Source organism: Diplotaxodon limnothrissa, linkage group LG16, assembly GCF_057381915.1.
Source record: "Diplotaxodon limnothrissa isolate DT_005_m linkage group LG16, D_limnothrissa_male_GT1.1, whole genome shotgun sequence".
In the NCBI taxonomy this organism is placed as follows: domain Eukaryota; kingdom Metazoa; phylum Chordata; class Actinopteri; order Cichliformes; family Cichlidae; genus Diplotaxodon; species Diplotaxodon limnothrissa.
The window spans coordinates 33,733,595-33,756,926 of NC_140611.1; the positions used below are offsets into that span (position 1 = coordinate 33,733,595).

At 43.4% G+C, this 23,332-nt stretch overlaps 4 protein-coding genes across 4 annotated transcripts; 2 read left to right on the plus strand and 2 right to left on the minus strand.

The window, feature by feature from the left end:
- Positions 1 to 402: 402 nt before the first annotated feature.
- Positions 403 to 13,490, plus strand: sympk (symplekin). The gene is made up of 27 exons (XM_085373826.1): positions 403 to 533; positions 693 to 801; positions 1,108 to 1,173; positions 2,786 to 2,839; positions 2,924 to 2,997; positions 3,097 to 3,223; positions 3,331 to 3,580; positions 3,663 to 3,833; positions 4,023 to 4,262; positions 6,297 to 6,448; positions 6,534 to 6,684; positions 6,778 to 6,997; positions 7,139 to 7,289; positions 7,380 to 7,615; positions 8,307 to 8,388; positions 8,679 to 8,792; positions 8,903 to 9,050; positions 9,508 to 9,668; positions 9,841 to 9,949; positions 10,034 to 10,134; positions 10,980 to 11,070; positions 11,146 to 11,247; positions 11,331 to 11,518; positions 11,601 to 11,777; positions 11,876 to 11,986; positions 12,155 to 12,313; positions 13,213 to 13,490. Exons 2-27 carry the CDS (start codon positions 733 to 735, stop codon positions 13,372 to 13,374), a joined length of 3,666 nt encoding a protein of 1,221 aa, XP_085229952.1. The 5' UTR covers positions 403 to 533; positions 693 to 732; the 3' UTR covers positions 13,375 to 13,490.
- A 1,012-nt stretch (positions 13,491 to 14,502) lies between these two features.
- On the minus strand, positions 14,503 to 15,549 carry adat3 (adenosine deaminase tRNA specific 3). The gene has a single exon (XM_085374898.1). The coding sequence runs from the start codon at positions 15,541 to 15,543 to the stop codon at positions 14,521 to 14,523; it is 1,023 nt and encodes a 340-aa protein (XP_085231024.1). The 5' UTR covers positions 15,544 to 15,549; the 3' UTR covers positions 14,503 to 14,520.
- A 1,447-nt stretch (positions 15,550 to 16,996) lies between these two features.
- Positions 16,997 to 19,064, minus strand: alkbh6 (alkB homolog 6, nucleotide demethylase). Its single transcript, XM_085374879.1, has 2 exons — positions 18,998 to 19,064; positions 16,997 to 17,942 (listed from the first exon to the last, which is right to left on the minus strand). The coding sequence occupies exon 2, from the start codon at positions 17,935 to 17,937 to the stop codon at positions 17,233 to 17,235; it is 705 nt and encodes a 234-aa protein (XP_085231005.1). The 5' UTR covers positions 17,938 to 17,942; positions 18,998 to 19,064; the 3' UTR covers positions 16,997 to 17,232.
- Positions 19,065 to 19,303: 239 nt separating this feature from the next.
- On the plus strand, positions 19,304 to 22,552 carry osgepl1 (O-sialoglycoprotein endopeptidase-like 1). The gene is made up of 7 exons (XM_085374655.1): positions 19,304 to 19,672; positions 19,776 to 20,163; positions 21,141 to 21,345; positions 21,426 to 21,574; positions 22,004 to 22,134; positions 22,227 to 22,298; positions 22,415 to 22,552. Exons 1-7 carry the CDS (start codon positions 19,485 to 19,487, stop codon positions 22,497 to 22,499), a joined length of 1,218 nt encoding a protein of 405 aa, XP_085230781.1. The 5' UTR covers positions 19,304 to 19,484; the 3' UTR covers positions 22,500 to 22,552.
- Positions 22,553 to 23,332: the final 780 nt, after the last annotated feature.

Below are 23,332 nucleotides of genomic sequence, written 5' to 3' on the forward strand. Positions count from 1 at the left end.
AAACCATTTGTGTCATTGCACTATACAAATACAATCATTATGCATACTTCTTACTAATTTATACATACAACAATATTATACTTAATATTTTGTTATTTATATTGAATTACACTGTAAATATTTTTTGTTCATTGTTTCTGTATAAATTGCTCTGATGTGTTCTCATTCTTGTTGGCTTTTAATTCCGTTTCACCTCATCTGTGTAAATGTGTCGTAAATGTGACGAAAATGAAAATCCTTGAATCCTTGAATATGAGTCCTTGAATGTTAATTTTATCTGAACAGCAGGTTTCTGTTGTTGTAGTGGCGCAGGTGTCTCCTCTAGTGGCCGTTGTTTTTTTTTTGCGCGTGGTTATTCCCAACCGTCGAAGAAGAAGCTTGACACCGCTTTTTTCGGTGAAACATGGCTGCGTCCATTATGAGCCAGAAGAGTTTTAGTGCTTTAGCTTAAGACGCCTCCTGCGTTTATAAGTTCTTGACACCCGGGATATTCAGTTGTTGTTGGAAGAACAAATTAAAGACAGAGTTAAACGGTAAGTAGCTTTTGCACATGTGTTTGCACAAAGGGAGTTAAAGCAGCTCCCGCCGTTAGCACAAGGCTAACAGGAGCGTCTTATTAAAGGCTAATAAACAGCGTTTAGCACTCTGGTATAATAACACAGATAGCATCCTTATTATTCGTGTGTTTACAGGATCTTTGGAGCATGTTATCACCAGCGTGAGGGTCACAACATGGACTTCTCTTCACAGGAGGGGGACTCTGAGGCCCCCGCTGTCATCGATATGACCACCAGCGAGAAGGTACGTTTTTGTGATCGCTGATAAACATTTTAGGGGAAGATTTATGGATTTTATGGTTTAAAAACTGGATGAAATCACAACAGTTGTGATTATAATAATGACGACCATTTTCAACGGCAATAGACCACTTTTTTGCCAGAATGAAAAGCTTTTTACAAAAAGGGGTTTAAAGGTCTTACATTTACCTTGCTGAAAGGTGCAGCAACAAGTACACATACAGTAGGTTTGTCCTAAATTAGAAAATCTCTCAGCTGTGCCTTTATTAAATCAACTGTAATGTAATGGGGGTCTGCCTTCTCCTTCCAGGTTGTGGAGCTCCTGAATCAGGCTGCTCTGATACCCACAGATGAGAAGCTGAATGTGCTCAAACAGGTTTGTAGCTTGGACTTTTTAACTCTGTGATACAAAAGACCGAGCACGGCCCTTACCACAGGCTGTGGAGAAAGGTAGAGAATCTAAAGATATTCAGATTTTCACTGGGAGTGACCAGAAAGGACAGGGTTAGAAATGAGTTTGTCAGAGAGAGGGACAGCTCAGGTTAATCACTTTGGAGACAAATTTAGAGAAGCAAGGCTGAGATGGTTTGGACATTTGCAGAGGAACAATAGTGGATATATAAGACAAAAGATGTTGAAGATGGAGCTGCCAGGCAGAAGATAAAGAGGAGGACCTCAGAGGAGCTATATGGATACTATACCATACCAGCTTTATTTATAAAGCACTTTAACATAAAACCAGGGTTCACAAAGTGCTGTACATATACAAATAGCATAAGCATAAATAAAATAAAACATGTTAAAACAAATTGAGTCAACCCCTTAGAGGGTGCCAAAGGCTTCAGCAAATAAATGTATTTTAAGAAGAGTTTTAAACTCAGAAAGAGAAGAGGCCTGCCTAACATGCAAGGGCAGATCATTCTACAACTTTGGAGCAGCTAAAGCAAAAGCACGATCACCTCTATTTTTATACTTAGTTTTTGGCACCTTAAGGAGCTGCTGATTGGTGGACCTAAGGGAACGGGCAGGGGTATATGGTTGTAGTAGCTCCGATTTAAAAACAAAGAAATAACTTTAAAAACGATCCTAAAAGGTACAGGTAAATGTACAGGTAGGATGTTGTAAAGAGATGTGACAGAGTAGGATGCAGGGATAGGATGAGCTGGATGATCCCTAAAAGGTGCAGCTGAAAGCAGTTTGAGTTATTGTAGATGATGACTTGGACTTGCAGGCTTAAACAAACTTTTTACTGTCAGCATATCTTTTTGGATCTACCATCAAAAAGCTTTTCTTTTTTTTACCTACACCAGGCTGCTGGCAGAAAGTCACATGTGTGATATTTTTGCTAAACATGTATAATCATAAACTCTATAGTGGAGCCATTTTGGTTTTCCTGATTTTCTGTCCCATACATGTTTTCCAGCAATGGATGTTTATATTAAACATGTACAAAATTTCCACTAATGAGGTTGTGTATGTGCAGGTAATCCCTGTGAGCAAGAAGGCTTCAGACGGCTCTAAACCAGGAGTGTCAAACTTGTTTTAGAGCCCAGTTTGTTTTTAAGAGTGCCAGACCAGTAAAACTATTGTCCTGTAACCTACATGAAAAAATTGTTCCTGTTTATTTCACTGTAAACAAGTTTAACTATACACTACTAAGGTGCCAGAGCATGGTGTTGAAGTCTCACCCATATCTGCAGATGAGATATTCTAATTATGAGGGGCAGCCAATCAGAAGAAAACTGACTTAAAGGGGGAGGGGCTAAAACAACAACAGAGAGGACGAACTTAAGGGCTGCACAATGGATTGAGTATAAGGCAAAAATTGATTATTTTTAACTGTGAATTGTGCAAAGCTAGTCTAGCCGAGTCCAATATAGAGTTGGAAATGATCAGAAGATCTCAGTGCAACCGTGTAGACTGGTGTCTAATCCACTTACACAGGAATGCACAAGAACATTGATTCAGTACATGCATTTAACCTTTAGGTCCAGGAACTCATCATCAACAAGGATCCATCTCTTCTCGACAATTTTTTGGATGTAAGTAAGCAAGTATTTGTCTCTCATAACCAGCTGTAGTTTCATTTAAATTTGCCTCATTTTTGTTTTGTTTTTTTCCTGTAGGAGATGATCGCTTTCCAGACAGACAAGTCCATCGAAGTGAAAAAGTTTGTGATCGGCTTCATCGAGGAGGCATGGTGAGTTTTCAGACCTGCTGTTGTTTTGTTTGTTTGGGGGTTTTTTTAAGTCAGGGTCAGCATTTGAGATTTTTTACTGTTTTATTATCCTGCTTTCAGTAAAAGAGACAATGAGCTCCTCCTCAGACTCATCGCCAACCTGAACATGTTGCTGAAGGATGAAAGTGTGAATGTGGTGAAGAAAGCCATCCTCACCCTCACCCAGCTGTATAAAGTCACACTTCAGGTACAAAGAGTCAGATTTACCCGCTTCATTTCTACCATTTCTTTCTTTATGCGATCAGTTTCTGTTCTTCACTTCATCTTCATTTCCTTTATCTTTTCTTGTCTCAGTGGTTGGTGCGCTCCAAAGCCGTGTCAGAAATGCAGGAGGCGTGCTGGGATCTTGTCACACAGATGAAAGGGGATGTTCTGGCCTTGCTGGACTCTGAGAATGACGGCGTTCGTACTCACGCCATCAAGTTTACCGAATCTTTAATCATTACTCTTTCACCACGGACGGCTGACTCTGACGTCCCCAAGCGTCAGGAAGGCGACATCAGCCTGGACAAAGTTCCCACAGATCACTCGTACATTCACTACGGTACAGATACTGGACTAATGTCATGTGTTGAGGTGGTGACGTTCACCTTTTAAGGCTGATGTCTTCGCTTTTTCCCAAACAGATGAGCTGTGTGAGGAGGGAAAGACGGCGCTGGAGAAGCTGCTTAAGTTCATGGTCCACCCGGCCATATCCAGCATTAACCTCACCACAGCGCTGGGCTCACTGGCCACCATCGCTCGCCAGAGACCAATGTTCATGTCAGAGGTGGTGCAAGCGTATGAGACATTACACGGTGAGTTCTTCTCAGAATTCACACTCACTCTTTAGAGTGTTATATCGGCCTGATATCAGTTCAAAGCATGTTTTTCCCAGGTTTGATAACATCAGAGGATATATTGCTTTACTATGACCTCTCACAGTCTGGCTGCAGCTGCTAAATAACTCAATTACAAGATGTTTCCTCTACACTTTCATTTTTCAGCAAACTTGCCCCCCACTCTGGCAAAGTCTCAGGTAAGCAGCGTGCGAAAGAACCTGAAGCTCCACCTGGTGGCGGTTCTCAAGCATCCCTGCAGCCTGGAGTTTCACGGTCAGATCAGCATCCTGCTGTTAGACCTGGGAATGCCCCAAAGCGAAATCACCCGCTCCACGCCTGTGCCACGAGAGCAGCGAAAGAGGCCTCGCCAAGAGCAATACACCGAGGGAAAGAAGGTCAAGATGGGTGAGTGGTTTCAGGCTAACCTGGATCCACGGATTGTGATTAAACTTGGTCGGATAGTTAATCGACAAAGTGCACTTCAGTTTAAGTTGTTGTGGTCGAAGTCTAATCGTTTGGTGCTAAAGAGCAGCTTCTGTTCATGAATTATGTTTGAGACATGAAATGGTATATTTGTATAGCGCTTTACTAGTCCCTAAGGACCCCAAAGCGCTTTACACATTCAGTCATCCACCCATTCACACACACACTTTCACACACTGGTGATGGCAGCTACATTGTAGCCACAGCTGCCCTGGGGCGGACTGACAGAGGCGAGGCTGCCGGACACTGGCGCCACCGGGTGAAGTGTCTTGCCCAAGGACACACAACCGAGACTGTCGGAGCCAGGGCTCGAACCGGCAACCTTCCGATTACAAGACGAACTGCCAACTTATGAGCCACAATCGCCCCGGCAATGAAGAAAAAACTGAGTGCGCTCTGATCATTTAACAGCATGTTATAACAACCCATTAGCACCTTAAGAGGCTGATTGAGTGTGACTGCATTTAGGAAATAGAAATTTATCACTATCGCTTTCTAAATTAGAAACCCATTGTCTAATCTCTTAAATCCAAAATCTGAACCAGGTGAAATAATGTGTAAATTAAAAGTGTTTGGAATCTCAAAAATAGCTGCAGATTAATGATGAACAGCCTGTGTCTGTAGCAGAGGTGTTAACCATGCAGCCTGGGGTAAAGAAAATGCAGTGAAATCACAAAAACCTTCATATTCTCTTTTTTTTTTTTTTTTCTTTTTTTTTTGTGTCCTGTTTGGATCTTTAGCCATCAGAATTGTTGTCTTAAGGCCAAGAAAGATGCCAAGCGGATTTATTTTACCAAGTGGATCATCATGGCCTTGCCATATTGGTCCATTTGATTGACCTTTATTATAATTATGAATTTATTTTATTTTCAGTTGCTACAAACGGGACAGACATGACTGTGGGATAGGACAGGGAGAAAGAATGAAAGAAAGAGAGGGAGAGAAAGAAAACCAAAGGGGAGAAGAGACGGTGAGAAGGGGGGGAAGAGAGAAAAAACAAAACAAAACAAAAAAAAAAAAACACCTGGATCACCTGTATGGAGAAAAAAAAACCAGAAGAGAAAGCAAACAACAAAGAGCAACATAATAAGAAAAAAAAAAAGCACCATCACAATAAACTAGCTAGCAGTAGATATCAATAGTTACTAAATAATAAACAATATTGTGCAGCACGCAAGATAGACAGCGCACAGTGTGCTTTGAGGCAGCAGCCAAGAAAGCTGTAGTCCGTGTCTGTGAATACCCATGTGTACACCTGTGTGCATACCTGTGTGGATCAGCATGCTTGCATTCCAAAGGTTTCTCCATGTAATGATCTGCTAGGGAGTGTGGGGAGCCACAGCCCTGTCCTCTATGGTATGAAGCAGGTATGGAGGAGATCAAAACTCCAGACATCCAGAGGCCCCCAGAACACAAGAGACCAAGGAAGACCCACAGAGGGGCAGCCGCGCCACTGTCCCAGTAAGAGCTGAGGAGAGTCCCAGATGAGGGCTCATTCAGCAGCCGCGGAGCAGAAGCCAGGGGGAGTTGCAGTGACGCGCCCGTGAGCTCCGCCGGCAGCCAGCTGCGCCTGAGTGACCGAGCCCCAGGCCGAATTGTGGATTCACAGGAATAGTGAATTCACTAGAATTCACTATTCCTGTTGTGGGTGGTGTCAGCATGGCTACACATGAGCAGAAATGTGTGAAAAGCACAAAGTATTTTATAGCTGTATTAAAGCACTTTTATTTAGTTTTAGAATTTTTGTAGCTTTTTCAGATCTGCTGTAAACTGTAGAGCATGTTTAACCCTGGAGAACCAATGGGGTCAGGTCAAATTTGACCCCATGGGTTCTCCAGGGTTAATGAGAGAAATGTCATTTAACATTAACATTTTCAGACTCCAGTCTAAAGGAAAAGCTGGTAATTGTGCAAAAAATAATTTGGATTCCTCTGACCTTTGTCTGCCTGCATTCAGAGCCGGCACTTATTGAAGATGACGAGGACAAAGAGGAGCCCGCCCCCCTCTCGGTTCCGAAGCCGGCCGCTGTTCCCGTCGCTCAGTCCGCCATCGACCTCACGGCTGAGTTCCTGCACCCGCTGCTCACCCCTGAGAACGTGGCCAACCTTGTAAGGACCATTTTTATTCTGCTCCCTTTCCTTTTAACCCAAACTGCCTCACAGCTCACCTCACACCCCCTGTGTCACTCTTCAGGTGCTCATCAGCATGGTCTACCTGCCTGATATCATGCCAGCCTCCTTCCAAGCCACTTACACACCTGTGGAGTCAGCAGGCACTGACGCTCAAATTAAACATCTGGCCAGGCTGATGGCCACACAGATGACCGCCGCAGGGATCGGTCCAGGTCAGAAGAAGAAGCTTATGTGACCCATCTCTTAAACTTGAAACCCTTGACAGATGAACTGAGATGCCACTGTTATCTGTGTCTGTCTCGCAGGACTTGAGCAGTGCAAAGCCAGAGGGGAGGGCGCTGTTAAAGAGGAAAATGATGACGATGTTGGCTCTAAAGACATCCTCATCAAACGCAAAGTTCCTGCCGTGATGGTCGGGCAGGCCATTTCTGTGGTCGGAGGTTACGCAGAAAAGGCTTTACCGGAAGTTCCAGCCGCGGTGGTAAAGAGGCTTCCGGAGCCCATCCTTCCATCTGCACAGACCAAGTGAGTTCAGGAAATGATGCAAGGTCACCGTCTACAGTTTAAAGATGTTTCTTTACATCACATCTGGAAATTAAGTGGAATAATTTTTTTTCTCCAAAGCTTCTGAATCATTGTTGATCAGCGAGTTTTACGTTGTTTCAGGATGACCGGAGCAAGCGGCAGGAAAAAAGTATTTCGACTTTCCGACATCGTCCAGCAGCTATCGGACAGCCAGATCGAGAACTTGACCTCAAAGGCGGTGAAGCGCATCCTGCATTCTGAGAAGGCGATTGCTCAAAGTGGAATGTCTCATGTGAGTAACCCCAGCCAGTCGTATAATCACTAAGAAGCAAACAACAAAAACGAAGCAATGATATGACCTGGTTTGAAATATGTGCGGCAGGTCCGGGTGAAGCTCCTCTCCCGGCTTGTGACACAGTTCGACGGGATGATGAAAGCTGACGTGCTGGACTTCATCCTGGACGACATCAGGACGAGGAGCGACCTGGCCTTCTCGCTGCTCTATCAGGAGTACAACACCTACCTCAGCCAGCTGCCGTCGGGGCTGCTGGACAGCTACGACCACTGTCTGTACACGCTGCTGTCCGGCCTGCAGGAGAAGCCTGAGCAGAGAGACGGGTGAGAGCACAACACTCTTTACTGCTCCTCAATGCAGCACAGAGCTCCTCCCACTGTTGTCTAGAATTACCCAGCATGCCATTCAGTAGTGTAGTTTTATGAATGTGCAGTCAGTCGTGTTGAAAATATTCTCTTTCACAGATTATCACGTTCATCCAGGTTTATCCTGTTGAATAGATAGTTGTGACATATTAAATGTTTTATATTAATGTTTACGATTCACAGGAGTCCTGCACCAACACTCCACAGCGCTACTACTGGCCAATAATATATTACATCTGCTTGCCAATAAAGTGGCATTCATATCCCTCATCCCCCATCCTTCATTCATGATAATGTCCCACTTTTTGATTTGGCCTGCGAAGGTCATAATAGAGAACTGCTGAACCCCGAACATGTTTAACAATCAGAGCAGAAGTTGTTTTGGTGATGTTCGAATTTCATAAGTAAAAAAGTAAAATATAAAAGCGTATTTTAACCTTAAATCTCCTCCTATTTTGTTCACTGTCACACAGGGAATATGTCAAGGGTTTTTATTGTGAAAGGCAGGGACAGGAAGAAGCGCTTTTAATATTTGCACAGAACAAATCTGGTTTCTGGCACAGATATAGAAATAAAATTTAGCTGAATTGATCTTCTGTTGCTAAACCTGCTTTCAGTTGAGTTACCAGCTGATTTTTGACCGTTTCAGACTTTTCACCAAACTGGTGCTGGAGGCGCCGATCATCACAGAGTCGGCACTGGAAGTCATACGGCGTTACTGTGAGGACGAGGTAAATGGCGGCACCAGTATAATGTTCCTCTTGACTGACATGGGTGGATATGATGGCATATAGTGATGTGATTGGATGATATTTATCAGCTTGGTTTCATCAGTTTTATCTTTTTGAAATGTTAAAAAAACAAAACACGCATTGTGATGAAGCGCTGATGCGCCGCTTCTTCCATTAAAACCTCAGAAAGCAGCACCAAGCAAGGTGGTGGACCATGTTATATACATCTATGGATTGTTGGGTTTGTTGGATTGTAGTTAACGTCCTGTTAACTGTGACCTGTGTTTCAGTCTCGGGTGTATTTGGGCATGACGACGCTGAAAGAGCTCATCGTCAAACGTCCTTCGAGGCAGTTTCAGTATCTGCACGTGCTCCTGGATCTCAGCTCCCATGAAAAGGAGAAGGTGGTGTACGCGTCTTCACCCTGAAATTCCCTCGGGTAGTGTTTTTAAAAGAAAATGTCATTTATTTTTCCTTTTTTTGGGTTTTTTTTTTTTTTTTTTTTTTCTCTCAGGTGCGAACCACTGCCTTGGCTTTTCTGAAGCGCATGTACGAGAAGGACCATCTCAGGGACTACATCGAAAAGTTTGCCCTGAACTACCTGCAGCTCCTGGTTCACCCCAACCCTCCGTCTCTGCTCTTCGGGGCCGACAAAGACACAGGTTTGCCTTCAGCATGCACTCAGCAGCCCAGCTTAAAGTTAGGGGTGTGGCCGCTTTAACATTTGCCATTCCAGCTAGTGACCACACATTGAATCTGAACTAGAACTTTTTTGTGCTGTTGATGCTTTTTGGAGCATTTTTAGCTGTTTGCTGTTTCTGCTTCAGTTAAAGTGGGGAAAAAAAAAGATTGCTAGCATTGGCTAATTAGCAAATAGCCCGTTAGCACTTTACAATTTTGTACAAATATGGCCACGTCTGGCTACAAAAAAACAACATTATAGCAGCCTAAATGCTGACATTAAGCTGTCCAAGTGTGGAGTACAAAACCATCAGGAGATGTCACAGTGGCTAAGTCCATTTTTTATATACAGAGTGTGTAAGAGTAGCATTTTAGGTGCTTACTAAGTGAGTCGTTCAGACTTTTCTGACCTCCACTCTGTGTTTTTTGCTGAGGCAGAGGTGGCTGCTCCCTGGACTGAAGAGACTGTGAGGCAGTGTCTGTTCCTCTACCTTTCCCTGCTTCCTCTGAACCACCGGCTGGTCCACGAACTCGCCAGCGTCTACACCGAGGCCATCGCTGACATCAAACGCAGCGTGCTTCGAGCCATCGAGCAGCCTGTAAGTCACTCCTCACTTTCATTTCAAGCCCTTTTCGGATTTTTGATCCGCCATTAATTTATATCAAGACTCAAAGTTTGTATAATTAGCGGCGTGGCTGCTGTAAGTAAGAAGTAATGCTCATCTTTCTGAATGTTATTATCAAGTCCTCTTCTGTTCTTTGTTTCTGTAGATCCGTGGGATGGGCATGAACTCTCCTGAGCTGCTGCTTTTGGTGGAAAACTGTCCTAAAGGAGCGGAGACTCTGGTCACTCGATGCCTGCACATTCTCACAGATAAAGGTAAAAACAGGAACCGCAGAATCCAGTTGAATATGCCCCCGTTCTTCTGCTGATGGGTAACATAATTTTTCTCCCTCCACTCAGTGCCTCCATCTCCAGAGCTGGTGGAGAGGGTGCGAGACCTTTACCACAAGCGGGTGCCAGATGTTCGATTCCTGATCCCCGTTATCAACGGGCTGGAAAAGGTAATGATTGTTCTTCATCATCAGGTGAATGACGACAGGTGCTAATTTGGCTTTGTAGCTGTTCATGAACACACTCAGGGCCACTTTTGATGTTTTGTTTTGGTTACGGTTTATTTTACTTTTTATTTAATTATAATTTTGGACTTTTTTTGTGGTTTATATATATATATATATATATATATATATATATATATATATATATATATATATATATATATATATATATATATATATATATATATATATATATATTGGAAAACTGTAAATAATGACCAAATGGCAAAAATAATAATTAGTTGTTGTAGTGTTCATTTTAAAAGGTTTTATTTAAGCTTTTTAAGACAGCCAGGATTTTGTCTGTTTGTACACACGGTCAGAAAAACTTCTGAATTTGAACATATTCAGGTACAAAAACATTGAAAAATCACTGATTTGTGCGTACACACTGTCAGTAAGTAAAGCCAATGAGATGACCACAATAGTTATTGTTGCTGAAGATACACCACGGATAAATATCAGAGCTCACCTGTGAGATGACGTCATGGAGGAATTCCCTCTAACTTTGAGCAACAGCAAAGTGAAGGATATCATCATCATCAGAGCTCATAATTTTTCTGGTTATAGAGCCTCCTTCCACCTTGTTACATTTCTATTTCTATTTACTTAATTACCAAAAAAAAAAGAAAAGGGTAAAAGATTAATTTATAGCTAATATTGTTATTTTGAGTTCTTTTGGCCTCCATAATCGGACTGTGGAACGTGTACTATGAGAACACCTTCAGTGAACCGTTTCCTGTTAAGTTTGGGGGTTTTTCAATCTGGTTTTTCTTGTTTTTCTCGTGCAGAACGAAGTCATCCAGGCTCTTCCCAAACTTATCAAACTGAACCCGATTGTAGTGAAGGAGGTCTTTAACAGGCTGCTGGGGACTCAGCACAGTAAGAGCCCTTCATCACTTTTCTGTCTCGTCTAACTCCTGTGGTGGACTGAGATTTGACTTTTGTGTTTTGCAGGTGAAGGGAGTTCCTCTGTGTCCCCGCTCACTCCAGGCGACCTCCTCATCGCCTTGCACAACATAGACTCAATCAAATGTGACATGAAGTCCATCATAAAAGGTCAGTGAGTCCTCAAACATGGCGTGTCGGTCGTGGACAAACAAACTGTTGTCAGCGTTTAATCTTCAGCATCTGCCCGACAGCTACCAACCTCTGCTTCGGCGAGAAGAATGTGTACACATCTGAAGTTTTGGCGGTGGTGATGCAGCAGCTGATGGAGCAGAACCCCCTCCCCATGCTGCTCATGCGCACTGTCATCCAGTCTCTCACCATGTACCCCCGACTGGGCGGCTTTGTGATGAACATCCTCTCCCGCCTCATCGTCAAGCAGGTCAGCAACACTTTGATCTTGCAGGAAACCAGAGAAGATCATCTGCTGAAGCTAATCTTCTTCCTATTATTTCGCCCTGCAGGTGTGGAAGTATCCAAAGGTGTGGGAGGGATTCGTGAAGTGCTGCCAGAGGACAAAGCCGCAGTCGTTCAGCGTGCTCTTACAGCTGCCGCCCGCTCAGCTCACGAGCGTGTTCGAGCGCTGCCCGGAGATGAGGGCGCCTCTTCTGCAGCACGTCCACTCCTTCACGCCTCACCAGGTGACAGCTGCTTCCACATTTACACACCTCTGAACATTTTACTTCACCCTGAACTTCCATTTCAACCCACTTTCTTTTTTTTCTCTCTGTGTACATAGCAAGCGCACATCCCCGGGTCCATCATGGCGGTCCTGGAAGCAAATAAAAAACCAGAGCCGAAGCCTGCAGAGCCGGTCGTAGAGACAGATGTAACAGATCAAGAGCTACAGGTGATTTTTGAATGTCTTGAATTAGGGCAGTTTATAAACATATTGGCCATCGCCAATCTGTAAAAATTACATTTCCATCCAGCACTGCTTCTTTATTTCTGGTCAGCTAGCTTTTACCTCTTGGCTCCATTATCTCAATAATGCAATTAACGTGACATCTTCCTACAGATGGAAGCAGCTCCAGCTCCTTCAGTTGTAGAAGAGGCACCAAAAGAGCCAGAAACAACAGTCCAGCTGGAGCCCGTCACTCAGAAAGATGAAGAAGAGCCGATGGAGCAAGAAGAGTCTGAACCAGCAATACAGGAAGAGACACTTAATATCTCACAGGTAAAAAGGAAACTACGACAAGTTAAAGGCTTTAAAAGCGGCTTCAGCACCAGAGGTAATTTAGATTGCAGATAATACAAAAGGTCGGATGTTTGAGGTTTTAAAGTAAATATAAACTGCTGTGAATTGAGGATTTATTTTTATTGTAGTGCATAACTGAATTCAAGTTTGGTTAAAACTGAATGTAAGAAAGCAAAATTTTATTTAAGAGCACAAAGGAAACCTTGTTGCTTGCTTCCAAAAAACAAGCAACAATGAAAAACATCTAAAATAAAAGGAGTGCTAATAAAAAAATAAAGATCAACAAAAGTCCTGAAAAATAAAATAAAACATGCATATAAAACATAAAATTTATTAAAAAAGCAAAAATCTGGTAAAATAATAACTAGAACAGGAAGTAGACCACTGAAAAGGCTAAACAGGAATACCAGCTGTAACTTACTTACAACTCCAGCTCTGGAAAGTCATAAAATTTAGCTCAAATAACCAGGAGTTCTAAAAGTTTGAACGTAGAAAGTTAATATCATCCTGTATATATTCTGAAAGTGTGTCAGCAGGGCTTAAATAATCAAGTTACAGTGAAGTATACAGTTGAGTATCATCGGGATAGTTTCAGTAACACACTTCTTTTAAGTTAAACTGTAGTGGTCCTACAGTCGAACCCTGTGGAATACCACATTTCCATGAGCTAAAATTTGCAAAGGAAAAGCTAAAATCACAGCATTAGCTAAGATAAAATCCAATCCAGTGCTAATCCAGAAAAAGACACTCTGGCACTGTCACAATTTAATCTCATGTCTTTAATAACTGTGACGGTGATGTTTCTTTGCTGTGGCTGGATTCTTAGGGCCCTGCATGCCATTCATAGGTAGTTGTTTAATGCTTTTGATTTTCTCCAGGTGGAGTCGGAGGCTGAGACCCCGGTACCTGAACCAGAACCAGTAGAGGAGCCAATGGAGGAATCTCAGCCCGAACCTTCAGAGGAGCCAGAGCCCGAAAAAGACACTGAAGCTGATGACGTCACAAAGGAGGCCGGAAACACCAGCGAGGATGTAGAATAAGGATGCACTCAGTTTTCAGGATTTCTGTTTTGTATTTTGTATTTGTAGGAAGAATATCAGCTCATTTTGTGTATGAAAGCATTCCACGTCATAATAAGTTGGTAAATAAATCAGCACACTGGTTTAACGTAAGTTTTGACGCCGTTCAATTACTGATCAATGTCATAAATCTGTAGTGCACCTCCCACAGTCCAAAGACATCCATTTGAGGGTTAATTGGCTGTAGGTGTATGTACATCCTCTCTATACGCTTCCACTCCAGCTCAAACACATTAAAGGTACTTTCAGTAACCACTTTCTGCAAAATGTAGCTAAAAATTCAACCACCAGGGGGCATTGTTTACCAGTTTGTTTGCTTTTTAAAAAAATACATTTAGCTGTTGAATTTTCTCTTTTAGCCTTTATTATGTTTCCTTATGAGGTCTTTTAAATACATGTGTGATTAAATATTGTGGGACCTTTGAGGGAGAATTGAGGAAACATCAACATCTAACATCCACATCTTGATCTCTAAAGAGCTGCATTGGGTGTTTCGATTTAAATAACTGCTGTAGGTAGTGGTTTTGTGGCGTAATAAAATCTCTAGAGATCTCTCAGTGTGGGCAGCTGTGCGAAGAAGCTTCCAGGCGAAAGCAGAGCTGATGTTCCGATATGCTTTGAAGGTAAAGGATTTAACCACTGCAGTAAATCTAATTGACCACTAGATGGAGACAAATACACAAGTTCTTTATCTGGGTTTGGATAAAAAATGTAATAAAAAATTTCTCACTGGATCTCTGATACAAAAGCATAATTAACTCAGTAGATGTTGAAGTTTATCTCAGCTTAAAACATCAACATTTTACAGACTTGTGATTAACAGGTATTTATATAATGAGCATGTCCTGATTAATCCTCATTTCTGACTCCAGTCGTGATCATAATTTAACTGGACTGAATGTTTGATTTAACTCATCAGGAACATGTTTTCGGAAGCCAAAAACCAAAGGGAGACGTGGCTGTCTTCTCATTGACTTCTACAGGATCAGAAGTCTTACAGCGTCTGACGAGTCGCTGCCCCCTGCAGGCCATTAGAGAAAATGTAGCTGGCTTCTCTTTCATGTCTGAGTTTTAAATTCATTTCCAAGGTGTAATAAAAAGTTGGCTTCATTCTCCTCTGTCCTTTTTGATGTGGTCATCCATGCTGTGAAGATCCTCACACTCCCTGCTTAGAACTCCTCTGTACACCTCGAATCGATGGTTCAGATCTTTCTGAGTGTGGATTTTGAACTTTGACCCTAACGCCCCGTCAGCTGAAGTGACTCCGTAGAAAACCCTACCGATCCGAGAGTGAACGAGGGCCATGGCACACATCACACAAGGTTCCCTCGTCACGTAAAGGTCGTACCCGGTGCAAATGTACGGCTGAGTGCCGTTCTCTATCTGGGCCTCCGTTTGAACTGAGCTCGCTGAAGTAAACCTGCAGGCGGGGTAACTGTCAAAACCATAAAACCCACCGCCCTGACTCCGAGCTACAAGGTCGATGACGACCATGACAGCGTGATGAAGAGGGTGCTTGCGTCTGCAGTCGTGGCCGACTGCAATGATCCTCTCCGTCTTTGGGTCGACCACCACAGCCCCGATGGCCTCCATCCCCGCCACGCCTCCTTCTCTGGCTGCAGTCACAGCGGACGCCATGTAGGCGTGTATCCTTTCCTTCTGATGGTGGTTGAAGAGCTCTCCTCTCAGGGCGACTGTCACCTGCTTGTCCTCGTGAAAGGACGTGGGCCAGTGTTGGCTCGCTAACTCAAACTGGGGTCGGGTCAAAGGGGCACGAGCGGGAACCTTAACCACAAAAGGCTCGCCCAACCCGTTGCAATTTATTCCACCTGAGGGCAGCAGAGAGTCAATGCTAACCACCTGCATTTTTGGCACATCACTGACGAGGCACACGAGGACTTCCAGGGGGTGGGGTCTCTCGCTGCACGGCCGCACCCTCTTGACGTGCTGAAGGCCGCTCAGCGGACAGAGGCTGTTCAATTCCCTGACGAGCCGAGACGTCTCCTTCTTGTCGAGGATGGGCGCAGCGTACACCTCCACCAGCTCGACATCCTGCGACTGCTCATCTGACAGGACTGGAAGGGCGACCCAGGAGTCGACATCACACGGCGAGCCTTTCCAGCGCTTCATCGGCGGCTCTGATCTCCCGGTATCGTCCTGTCAGCACATGACAAAACCTTCAGTTACTCATCAAACCTTGCTTCCAGCAGGGACGGCTCTCCCAGAAATCATGTTTGCAGGGTTTCCCTCCAACCTTCAATGTTTTAACCTTCTCAGTGTGGTGGGAGTGAAGATGGAGATATTGACATTTTTTCCCATAAATCAAGCCATGTTTATTAAAAAAAAACTGCAAATCTTTATTTAATAAATAATTAAAATGAAGATTATTAGTATTGATTCAAAACCATCCTCCCAAGTTGAGCTTATGACAAATATAAATAACAGGGGAGTTGCACTTTAAAGTAAATATGTAAACACTGCCCCCTGGTGGACAACCTACATATGACATCATCTCCATTATGTAGTTTCTAACTAGGAAACACACCTGTATACACGAGACAAATTAACAGGTACTGTGAGGGGTTTTGTATTTCTCTTATCTCTCGTTGATCAACAATAAAACATGAAAACTCAAACTGACGTTCATTCACATTTCTTCATTTAAGCAAAACTGTGTTTTTATGGATTCAAACCACCTCGAGTATCTCTGGGTCCACGTTACTCTGATCTCCAAAATGTTTCACTCATTCTGTTTAACTCCCTTTACGTGGTGGCGTAATAGCCAAAACTTGAAGTCATGCTTTTCTGATCAAGTGTTTCACACTGTTGTGGAGGAACTTTGACCCACCCTTTCTTTACAGCGTTGGCTTCAGTTCTCTGGTGTTTGCAGACATTCATTTATGCACAGACCTCTAACACTGCTCAGATGCAGCTTTGCTAACTTAAGCCGTGCTGCCATGTTCTTTTTAGAGAGAAAAGGCTTTCTCCAGGTAACCCTTCCAAACAAAGCATATTTCTTCAGCCTTGAACTTTAACCTTTAGCTGCCTGAAGCCGGTTGGGTCCGACATGGAGCTCTTGGATTTTTTTTCTCTAAGTATTTCTCAGTCTGACCTTGGAGTGAATGTGTTGGGGTATCTACTCCTGGGAAGATTGTTGGATTGTGTTAACACACCTGAATGCTCCAGACGATAGTTATTCCGAATTCGTGTGGAAGCGATGAAGACATACTGAGTTTTCACAGCACTGTTTCTTCACTTTTGTTCAGTTTATGTTAAATAATGAGACGGTGTAATGTGTCATGTTTTGTTGCTCATCTATTTAAATCATTTTAAGACCTGCTGATACGTAAAACCACAGGAATGGCCGTGCTTGTTTAATCGCTCTGTCCACTACTTCTAATGGAAGTTTTGCATGACCTGTGTGACTTTAAAGTTCAGCTCTTTGAGTATCCGGCCTCTGCTGGACTTTTAAACTGTGTCTCACGCCCATGCTGGCAGCACATGGCGGTGCATCACTTTACTAAGACAGACTAACAGACTGGTGGATGTGTTTGTAAGCAAACCCACGGCGCACACACCGCTTATGGTCGTATTTATTTTCATCTGTCACATAAACAAACATCTGATGAACTCCAAATAAATTATTCCAGGTGTGAAAGTGCATCAGATTACTTGATTAAAACATAAAACTTGAAGACTCAGTGGTGATCAGTTCTGGTCGTTTTACACACAGATGCTAAAATCCTTTTAATATTCACTCGGTGAATCCATCTGAACTAAAACTCCATCACTGTGCTGTAGTGTCAGCTCTATCGCTCTTCATCGCTTTCCCAGCATCAGCTTCGTCTTGATGACCTTGGGCACGTGCCGTATGGTCAGAGACACCCTGGTGCCTCGGTTCAGCTCCTCACCCAGTTGCGCCCCGGCGGCAGACAGGTTCACCACCTTCTCGGTCAGCGTGTCCTGCTCGCGCCCCTGGATACCGTGAAGGAGGCGCTGGTACATTTCATCCTGCAGGATGAGAAGGCTTCGTGGCCTTACCAGAAGCGAGAACAGGAAGCGGCTCTCCGCTGTCTGCGGTGCGGCGCCCTCAGTGCTGCTGAGCGGCGTATAGAAGTCCAGCAGGGTGTGAGAGCCCAGGCTGATGGTGGTGACGGTGGGGTGGTACAGCGGCCCATCCTCGTGGGGCATGATCCCCTCTCCTGGTTTATACTCATTCACCAGCACGTGATTGGCCGTTTTCCCACTGAACGTGCCCAGAGACGAAATCTTCTCACAGTACGTCTGGAGCCAATCGGGAAGCCGCTCTCCCAGCATGCCTTTGGGGTGTGGTAACCCTCCCCAGTTCTGGAGCCTCCGGCCCGACAACTGAGTCCACTTAGTCTTTGGAGACCTGTAGACCTGCTGGAGGAGGTACGACTCCTCGTCCTCAGATATGAAATCTGGAACACAATACGCTGTGGGCGGAGCTTCGCTTACGACAAACTGCTTCAACTCCTCCAAAATACATGCTGGGCGCTCCATGCCTCCTTAAGAAAGTTAACATGAAACTCATTAAAACCCAGAAAAAAATAAATAAAAATAATAAAGCAGTCTTTCTGTGGTTCACTAATATTTATATTAAATTAGTTGTTTTTTTTAAAAAGTTTAAGTTTATTAAAATGAATTAAATACATTTATTTTATTTTAAAAAGGTACATTTTCAGTTATTTTTATACTAAATTAATGAGAAGTAATGAATACTCTGCTGCATTCCCATGTTTTTTCTCTAAAATTACAATTGAGATTTATTTTCCCCTTCCCCTTAGACTTAAACTTACTTTAAAATTCAGATTTTTATTCATAAAATGAATGAAATTAAAGTTGTAAACTTGTGAATTTTAATCTCTGAATTTCTGTCCATAGAGTTAGAAAAGCCTTTTTTTTTTTTTTTTAAATCCGATGAATTTCCTCTCTGTGTCCACAGCCCATCATACACGGAGCTTCACTCAGACTGAATGATCATTAAAACCTTTCACTCACTCAACAGCAGGCTTTTGTTTGTTCTGCAGTTAAAAACAGAAAAATTCGAGAAAAACAAGAAAAAGAAACACGACGCTGCCTTTAAAGTCGCGGGTCACGCGAGCTCCAGTGTCGTAAAAACTTTTTTCTCGACATCCAAATCCGATGATTTTTGGTCAGCAAAAACCAACAACACCAAGCTTTAAAGTTAGTGTGCGTGTGTGTGTAATTGCTCGTTAAATTAAGTGCTAAAACGGCGCTGTGTGAGTTTATGACTCCGTGAAAGAAAGATAGATAAATAATAGTTTTATTTAAGTCAAATAAATTCTTATGAATATTGTGCCTTTGTAAAAGAATTCCTACCTTTCACATTAATATCGGTTACATTTTTATTTCTTGAATTATTTACCGCAAAACAGAAATCCGACATTCTGTGTGGCCCCAAAGGCAACGCAAAGGCAAGTTTACCGTACGGAAACGGGCGATTTTGAAAAGAATTCCGGGTTTAGAGGCTACTCGATACCTGCAGGAACTCTAAAAACGGCACACTGCGACGGAGAGCATGCAGAAGAACCTGATTTACCTGGTTAGACATAAATAATCTGATGAAAATTCCGTTTCTTCAGGTAAAATCCCAACAGCCCGACGCCATCCGCAATAACGCGTTTGTGCACCGAAATAAAATGTCCGGAAGAGAAAGAAGCGTCGACTTTTTGGACCTGTGCCTTATTTTTTCGAAATACGTTTTCTATTATTGAGTTTATAGAAATGTTTTAAGTAGTATTAATGCCAAATTTGTTGATTCGCCTTTTTGTTGTCAGTTTTGTGTTTTTAATCACAGAGTTTGGGGTAGTCGGAATTATTTACATGTAGCACAGCGAGACGAAGCAGGACAGAAACTTGGGTTAACCCACGTTTTCTGGACAGATACAGTTGTTTATCATGCTTCCTGAACTCTAAGAACTTATTCATGGCTTACCATTATGTTAGTTTAATGTCTGGAGGAACTGCTGTGAAGTCACCCTGAGGTATTACCTGCCTGTCCTCACAGGTGTGACTAGTTCGGGAAGATGTTTCGCAGTAAAGTGAAGGCTCTGAGGCTGCTGCAGCTCGGATACACGCTCCGTCACACTGCTTCCTGCTCTAGGTTGGTTCTGGGCATCGAGACCAGCTGTGATGACACGGGAGCGGCTGTGCTGGATGAGACTGGCGCCATACTGGGAGAGTCTCTGCATTCACAGAAGGAGGTGCATCTCAGGTAGGTGTCAGAGGTCAAGGTCACTGCTTGTTAGGGGCTGTAAAAAACTGGCAGCGATCGTCATAGATAAACAGAGTAACCTGACATGCTCTCAAACCTGCAGGACTGGAGGCATCATCCCTACCGTGGCCCAGCAGCTCCACAGGGAGAACATTGAGCGTGTGGTCCAGGAGGCTTTGGAGAGGAGTGGCGTGGCCCCAAGCCAGTTGGCCGCCATCGCCACCACAGTGAAGCCCGGGCTGGCCCTGAGCTTGGGTGTCGGACTTGAGTTCACTCGGCAGTTGGTGAGGCGGCACGACAAGCCATTCATCCCCATCCACCACATGGAGGCCCACGCCCTGACTGTGAGGATGCTCCAGCCCGTCAGCTTCCCCTTCCTGGTGCTGCTCGTGTCCGGAGGCCACTCACTCCTCGCTGTGGCCCGGGGAGTTGATGACTTCCTGCTTTTGGGTCACGCTCTGGATGAAGCTCCCGGAGATACTCTAGATAAAGTGAGACCGTAATGACATACAAAACTAATTTACATGTTTAGGATAGACTAGAATCCCGTTATTTGTAAGTCCCCTCTGTAAGGGCCTGTGGTCACTTTGTTAAGAAGTCCCAAATTTGAGACTAAAAACAGCATTCATACACGACCCCTGATGTTCGAGGTGTGTCAGTGCAGCGCAGAGGGTGGTATTGACCTGTTAGTCCAGGGTGGCAGGAAGTGAAGATGTGACCTTTACAAGCATTTCATCAGAGCGGGGCTGAGAGCTATAGGTCTGAGGTCATTAACCCGGCCTTTGTAAAGTTATCAAGGTGTCGTCCACATGATGAATTAGTTTTGTGACATTGCCACACACACCTGTGGGGACCAGTTGGCATGGTGACTGCAGACTGAGAAATGTTAGAGACCCTGCTGTCTGACAGACTCAGATACAGGGAGACAGATTAGGATTTGGGATCCTGGAGAAGGAAGTCCACAAAATCAAAAGCACAAGAAGTTGAGAAAATCTTTCACTTCCAAAACACAAAATCCTGATTTTTCATGTCCGTAGTGTGTTTTACATAAAAGTGATCCAGGATAGGGACCACTGGGGAGGCTGGGCTCAGGAAGGATCAATGAGAGAACCTTGAGTCCTTTCACAATAAGAGCAATACTGAAAATCAGACGAAATTTTTTTTTCAGTCTTCATATATAACCATTGGGGTTATCTTTATCTCCCCAATGGTTATTCATATTCCATTAAATGATAGCTTTTTGTAATTTTACACATTTACTTCTTACAATTTAAGCTCAAAGAGACGTGCTGACAGATTTCTCAAGATATTTCATTGATTAAACGTGTAGTTACATTTCTGTATACTTCAGCAAGAGGTGTTTCACTGGTCTAGCCCACATGAGATCAAAGCAAGAGAGTTGCTGGAAGTTTGAGAAACATCAACAGCCTCAGTTCTTTATGCAGATGAAACTTTTTGTGACCTACAGGTGGCGAGACGTTTGTCCCTCGTCAAACACCCGCAGTGCTCCTCGCTGAGCGGAGGCCAGGCCATAGAGCTGCTCGCTCGGGACGGCGATAGGACGAAGTTCTCTTTCAGGACACCAATGGGACAAACGCACGACTGCTGCTTTTCCTTTGCTGGACTCAGAAATCAGATTACGATGACGATAATGAAAAAAGAAGCAGAGGAAGGTACGAGCCCCGTTTCCCCCATAACGCCTGCAGCAGCGATTCACCTCTGACTTTTAGGCTCTCCTCCCCTCCCTCTGTAGGTGTGGAAGAGGGGACACTGCTGAAATGTGTGAATGATATTGCAGCTGCCGCTCAGCACACCGTCGCCGCCCACCTGGCGAAGCGCACACACCGCGCCATCCTGTTCTGCAAGGCAAACGGCCTGCTGCCGCCGAGCAGCCCCACCTTGGTGAGTTTGCTGGGATATCCCCACCCACCTGCAGCCAGTCAGAAGAAAATTGTCTCAAAGAAGGATTATTTTGAACTGTGAATCATGCAAAGCTGAAATCTTTAGAATGGTTTTAAAGCTTCCTGAGCTTAAAGTGCTTTAACCTTAACTTTTCTTTCTATAGTCACATTCACCTTTCAGTCACAGGATCATTACTTATTATACCTTACCTTATTTTGTCTCATGTTCACTGGTGGATGTTCATATTAAACAAGATCTAAATTTCTGGTAATGAGGTCGGTTTCTGTACAAACGATCCTCGGGAGCCAAAGATTTCTTCCATAGATTTAATAAACATGTCTCTGTTTGTGCTGCTTTCTTATAATGTGTTCACAGTGAAAATAATATAAAGTAAAACTAGTCCTTTACTTTACATTGATTTACGTTTAGGTGCTTTCTGGGGGAGTTGCGAGCAACCAGTACATCCGAAAAGCTCTGACGATTGTCACGGAGATGACCGGTCTGCATCTGATCTGCCCTCCTGCAAAGTTCTGCACTGACAACGGAGTGATGATTGCATGGTGCATTTACTGTCCTGTCAGCCAATCGGATTAAATTTTCTTAGATTAGGATGAGAAAAACATTTTCCTTAATTTTTCATTTTTAAAACTAGGAACGGCGTGGAGCGGCTGAGAGAAGGAAAAGGGATCCTGGCTCCAGATGTTGACGTTTGCTACGAGCCAAGGTCAGTTTATTTATTCACGAGGTTTATTTTATTGTTCTTTTAAGTTTTCTTTCTAAAGTGTGTGTCGTCGTCCCCCCGGTTAAATCGACACTGGCTCATCGATGATGTTGTTGCAGGGCCCCGCTGGGCGTTGACATCACAGCGGAGGTGAAGGCCGCCACGATCAGGCTGCCACCCTTAAAGATGAAGATCCCTAGCTGATGTCATTGTCATTGCGATTTCCCAAAGCAGTGTATAACAGTACTGTATCTAAAAAGGACATTATACAGATATTTATTAATAAATATTTTTTCTGAAACTGGTTTTGTTAAAAAAAAAAGTATTTCTTTTATTTATTAAATTTTTTTACTTTTAAATGTTTTCATATTTATTTATAAACGTTTCAGTAGCTAGATGGATATTTTTTGTCCTATTGATTTATTAGTGAGTTGGTTTTTTATTTAGGATTTTGGCACTCTCAGTCCTCCATACTAAGGAGGCTGAATACAGATTTTCCTCCTCTTCGTTCATCTGTTCCCTCTGCATACACACAAACACAGATCTGACCACACCAAGACAAAAACACAATTTTATTATCAGTTATGTTCACTTGTGTCACAGTTCATTCTTTTACACACAGATGTTTACAGACGTGGTTTCTGAGAGAAACACTGCTGATCCGGGGAGCTGTGAGGCCCGGAGGCAGCCGGGATCCTCTGAGCTGTTTGTTCTTGTGTTCATCTTAAAAGACTTTATCACATGGCTGATTGCAGGACGTTGTGCAATCCTTCGGTTTTGGCTGAAAGTTGAATCAAAGTTCAGAAAACTTGAAGGAAAAAAACCTTTAAATGGCAAAATATATAGTGGTGTTTGCACATTTTCACAGGTGCTGCACATATTCTTACTTTCAGACTGAACTCGAGCTCGCTCAGCTTTACTTGTTGTCTGCTTCCTAAAGGAAAAATCTGCCCTAAAACAACATTTGGAGCTCAGCCTATCCTACAAAGCAAGTAACTTTAGGTTAAAGTTGGAGGTTTTCAGCAGTTCACTTCTAC

What these genes read in the sequence shown, in the direction of transcription:
- sympk (XM_085373826.1), top strand. Translation starts at nt 733, where the DNA reads ATGGACTTCTCTTCACAGGAGGGGGACTCTGAGGCCCCCGCTGTCATC. An exon ending in CGGGGCCGACAAAGACACAG is followed by an intron (nt 9,051 to 9,507) that starts GTTTGCCTTCAG and finishes TTGCTGAGGCAG; the next exon opens with AGGTGGCTGCTCCCTGGACT. An exon ending in GCTGCTGGGGACTCAGCACA is followed by an intron (nt 11,071 to 11,145) that starts GTAAGAGCCCTT and finishes TGTGTTTTGCAG; the next exon opens with GTGAAGGGAGTTCCTCTGTG.
- osgepl1 (XM_085374655.1), top strand. Translation starts at nt 19,485, where the DNA reads ATGTTTCGCAGTAAAGTGAAGGCTCTGAGGCTGCTGCAGCTCGGATAC. An exon ending in CCGGAGATACTCTAGATAAA is followed by an intron (nt 20,164 to 21,140) that starts GTGAGACCGTAA and finishes TGTGACCTACAG; the next exon opens with GTGGCGAGACGTTTGTCCCT. An exon ending in GAAAAAAGAAGCAGAGGAAG is followed by an intron (nt 21,346 to 21,425) that starts GTACGAGCCCCG and finishes CTCCCTCTGTAG; the next exon opens with GTGTGGAAGAGGGGACACTG.
- adat3 (XM_085374898.1), bottom strand. Translation starts at nt 15,543, where the DNA reads ATGAAGCGCTGGAAAGGCTCGCCGTGTGATGTCGACTCCTGGGTCGCC.
- alkbh6 (XM_085374879.1), bottom strand. Translation starts at nt 17,937, where the DNA reads ATGGAGCGCCCAGCATGTATTTTGGAGGAGTTGAAGCAGTTTGTCGTA.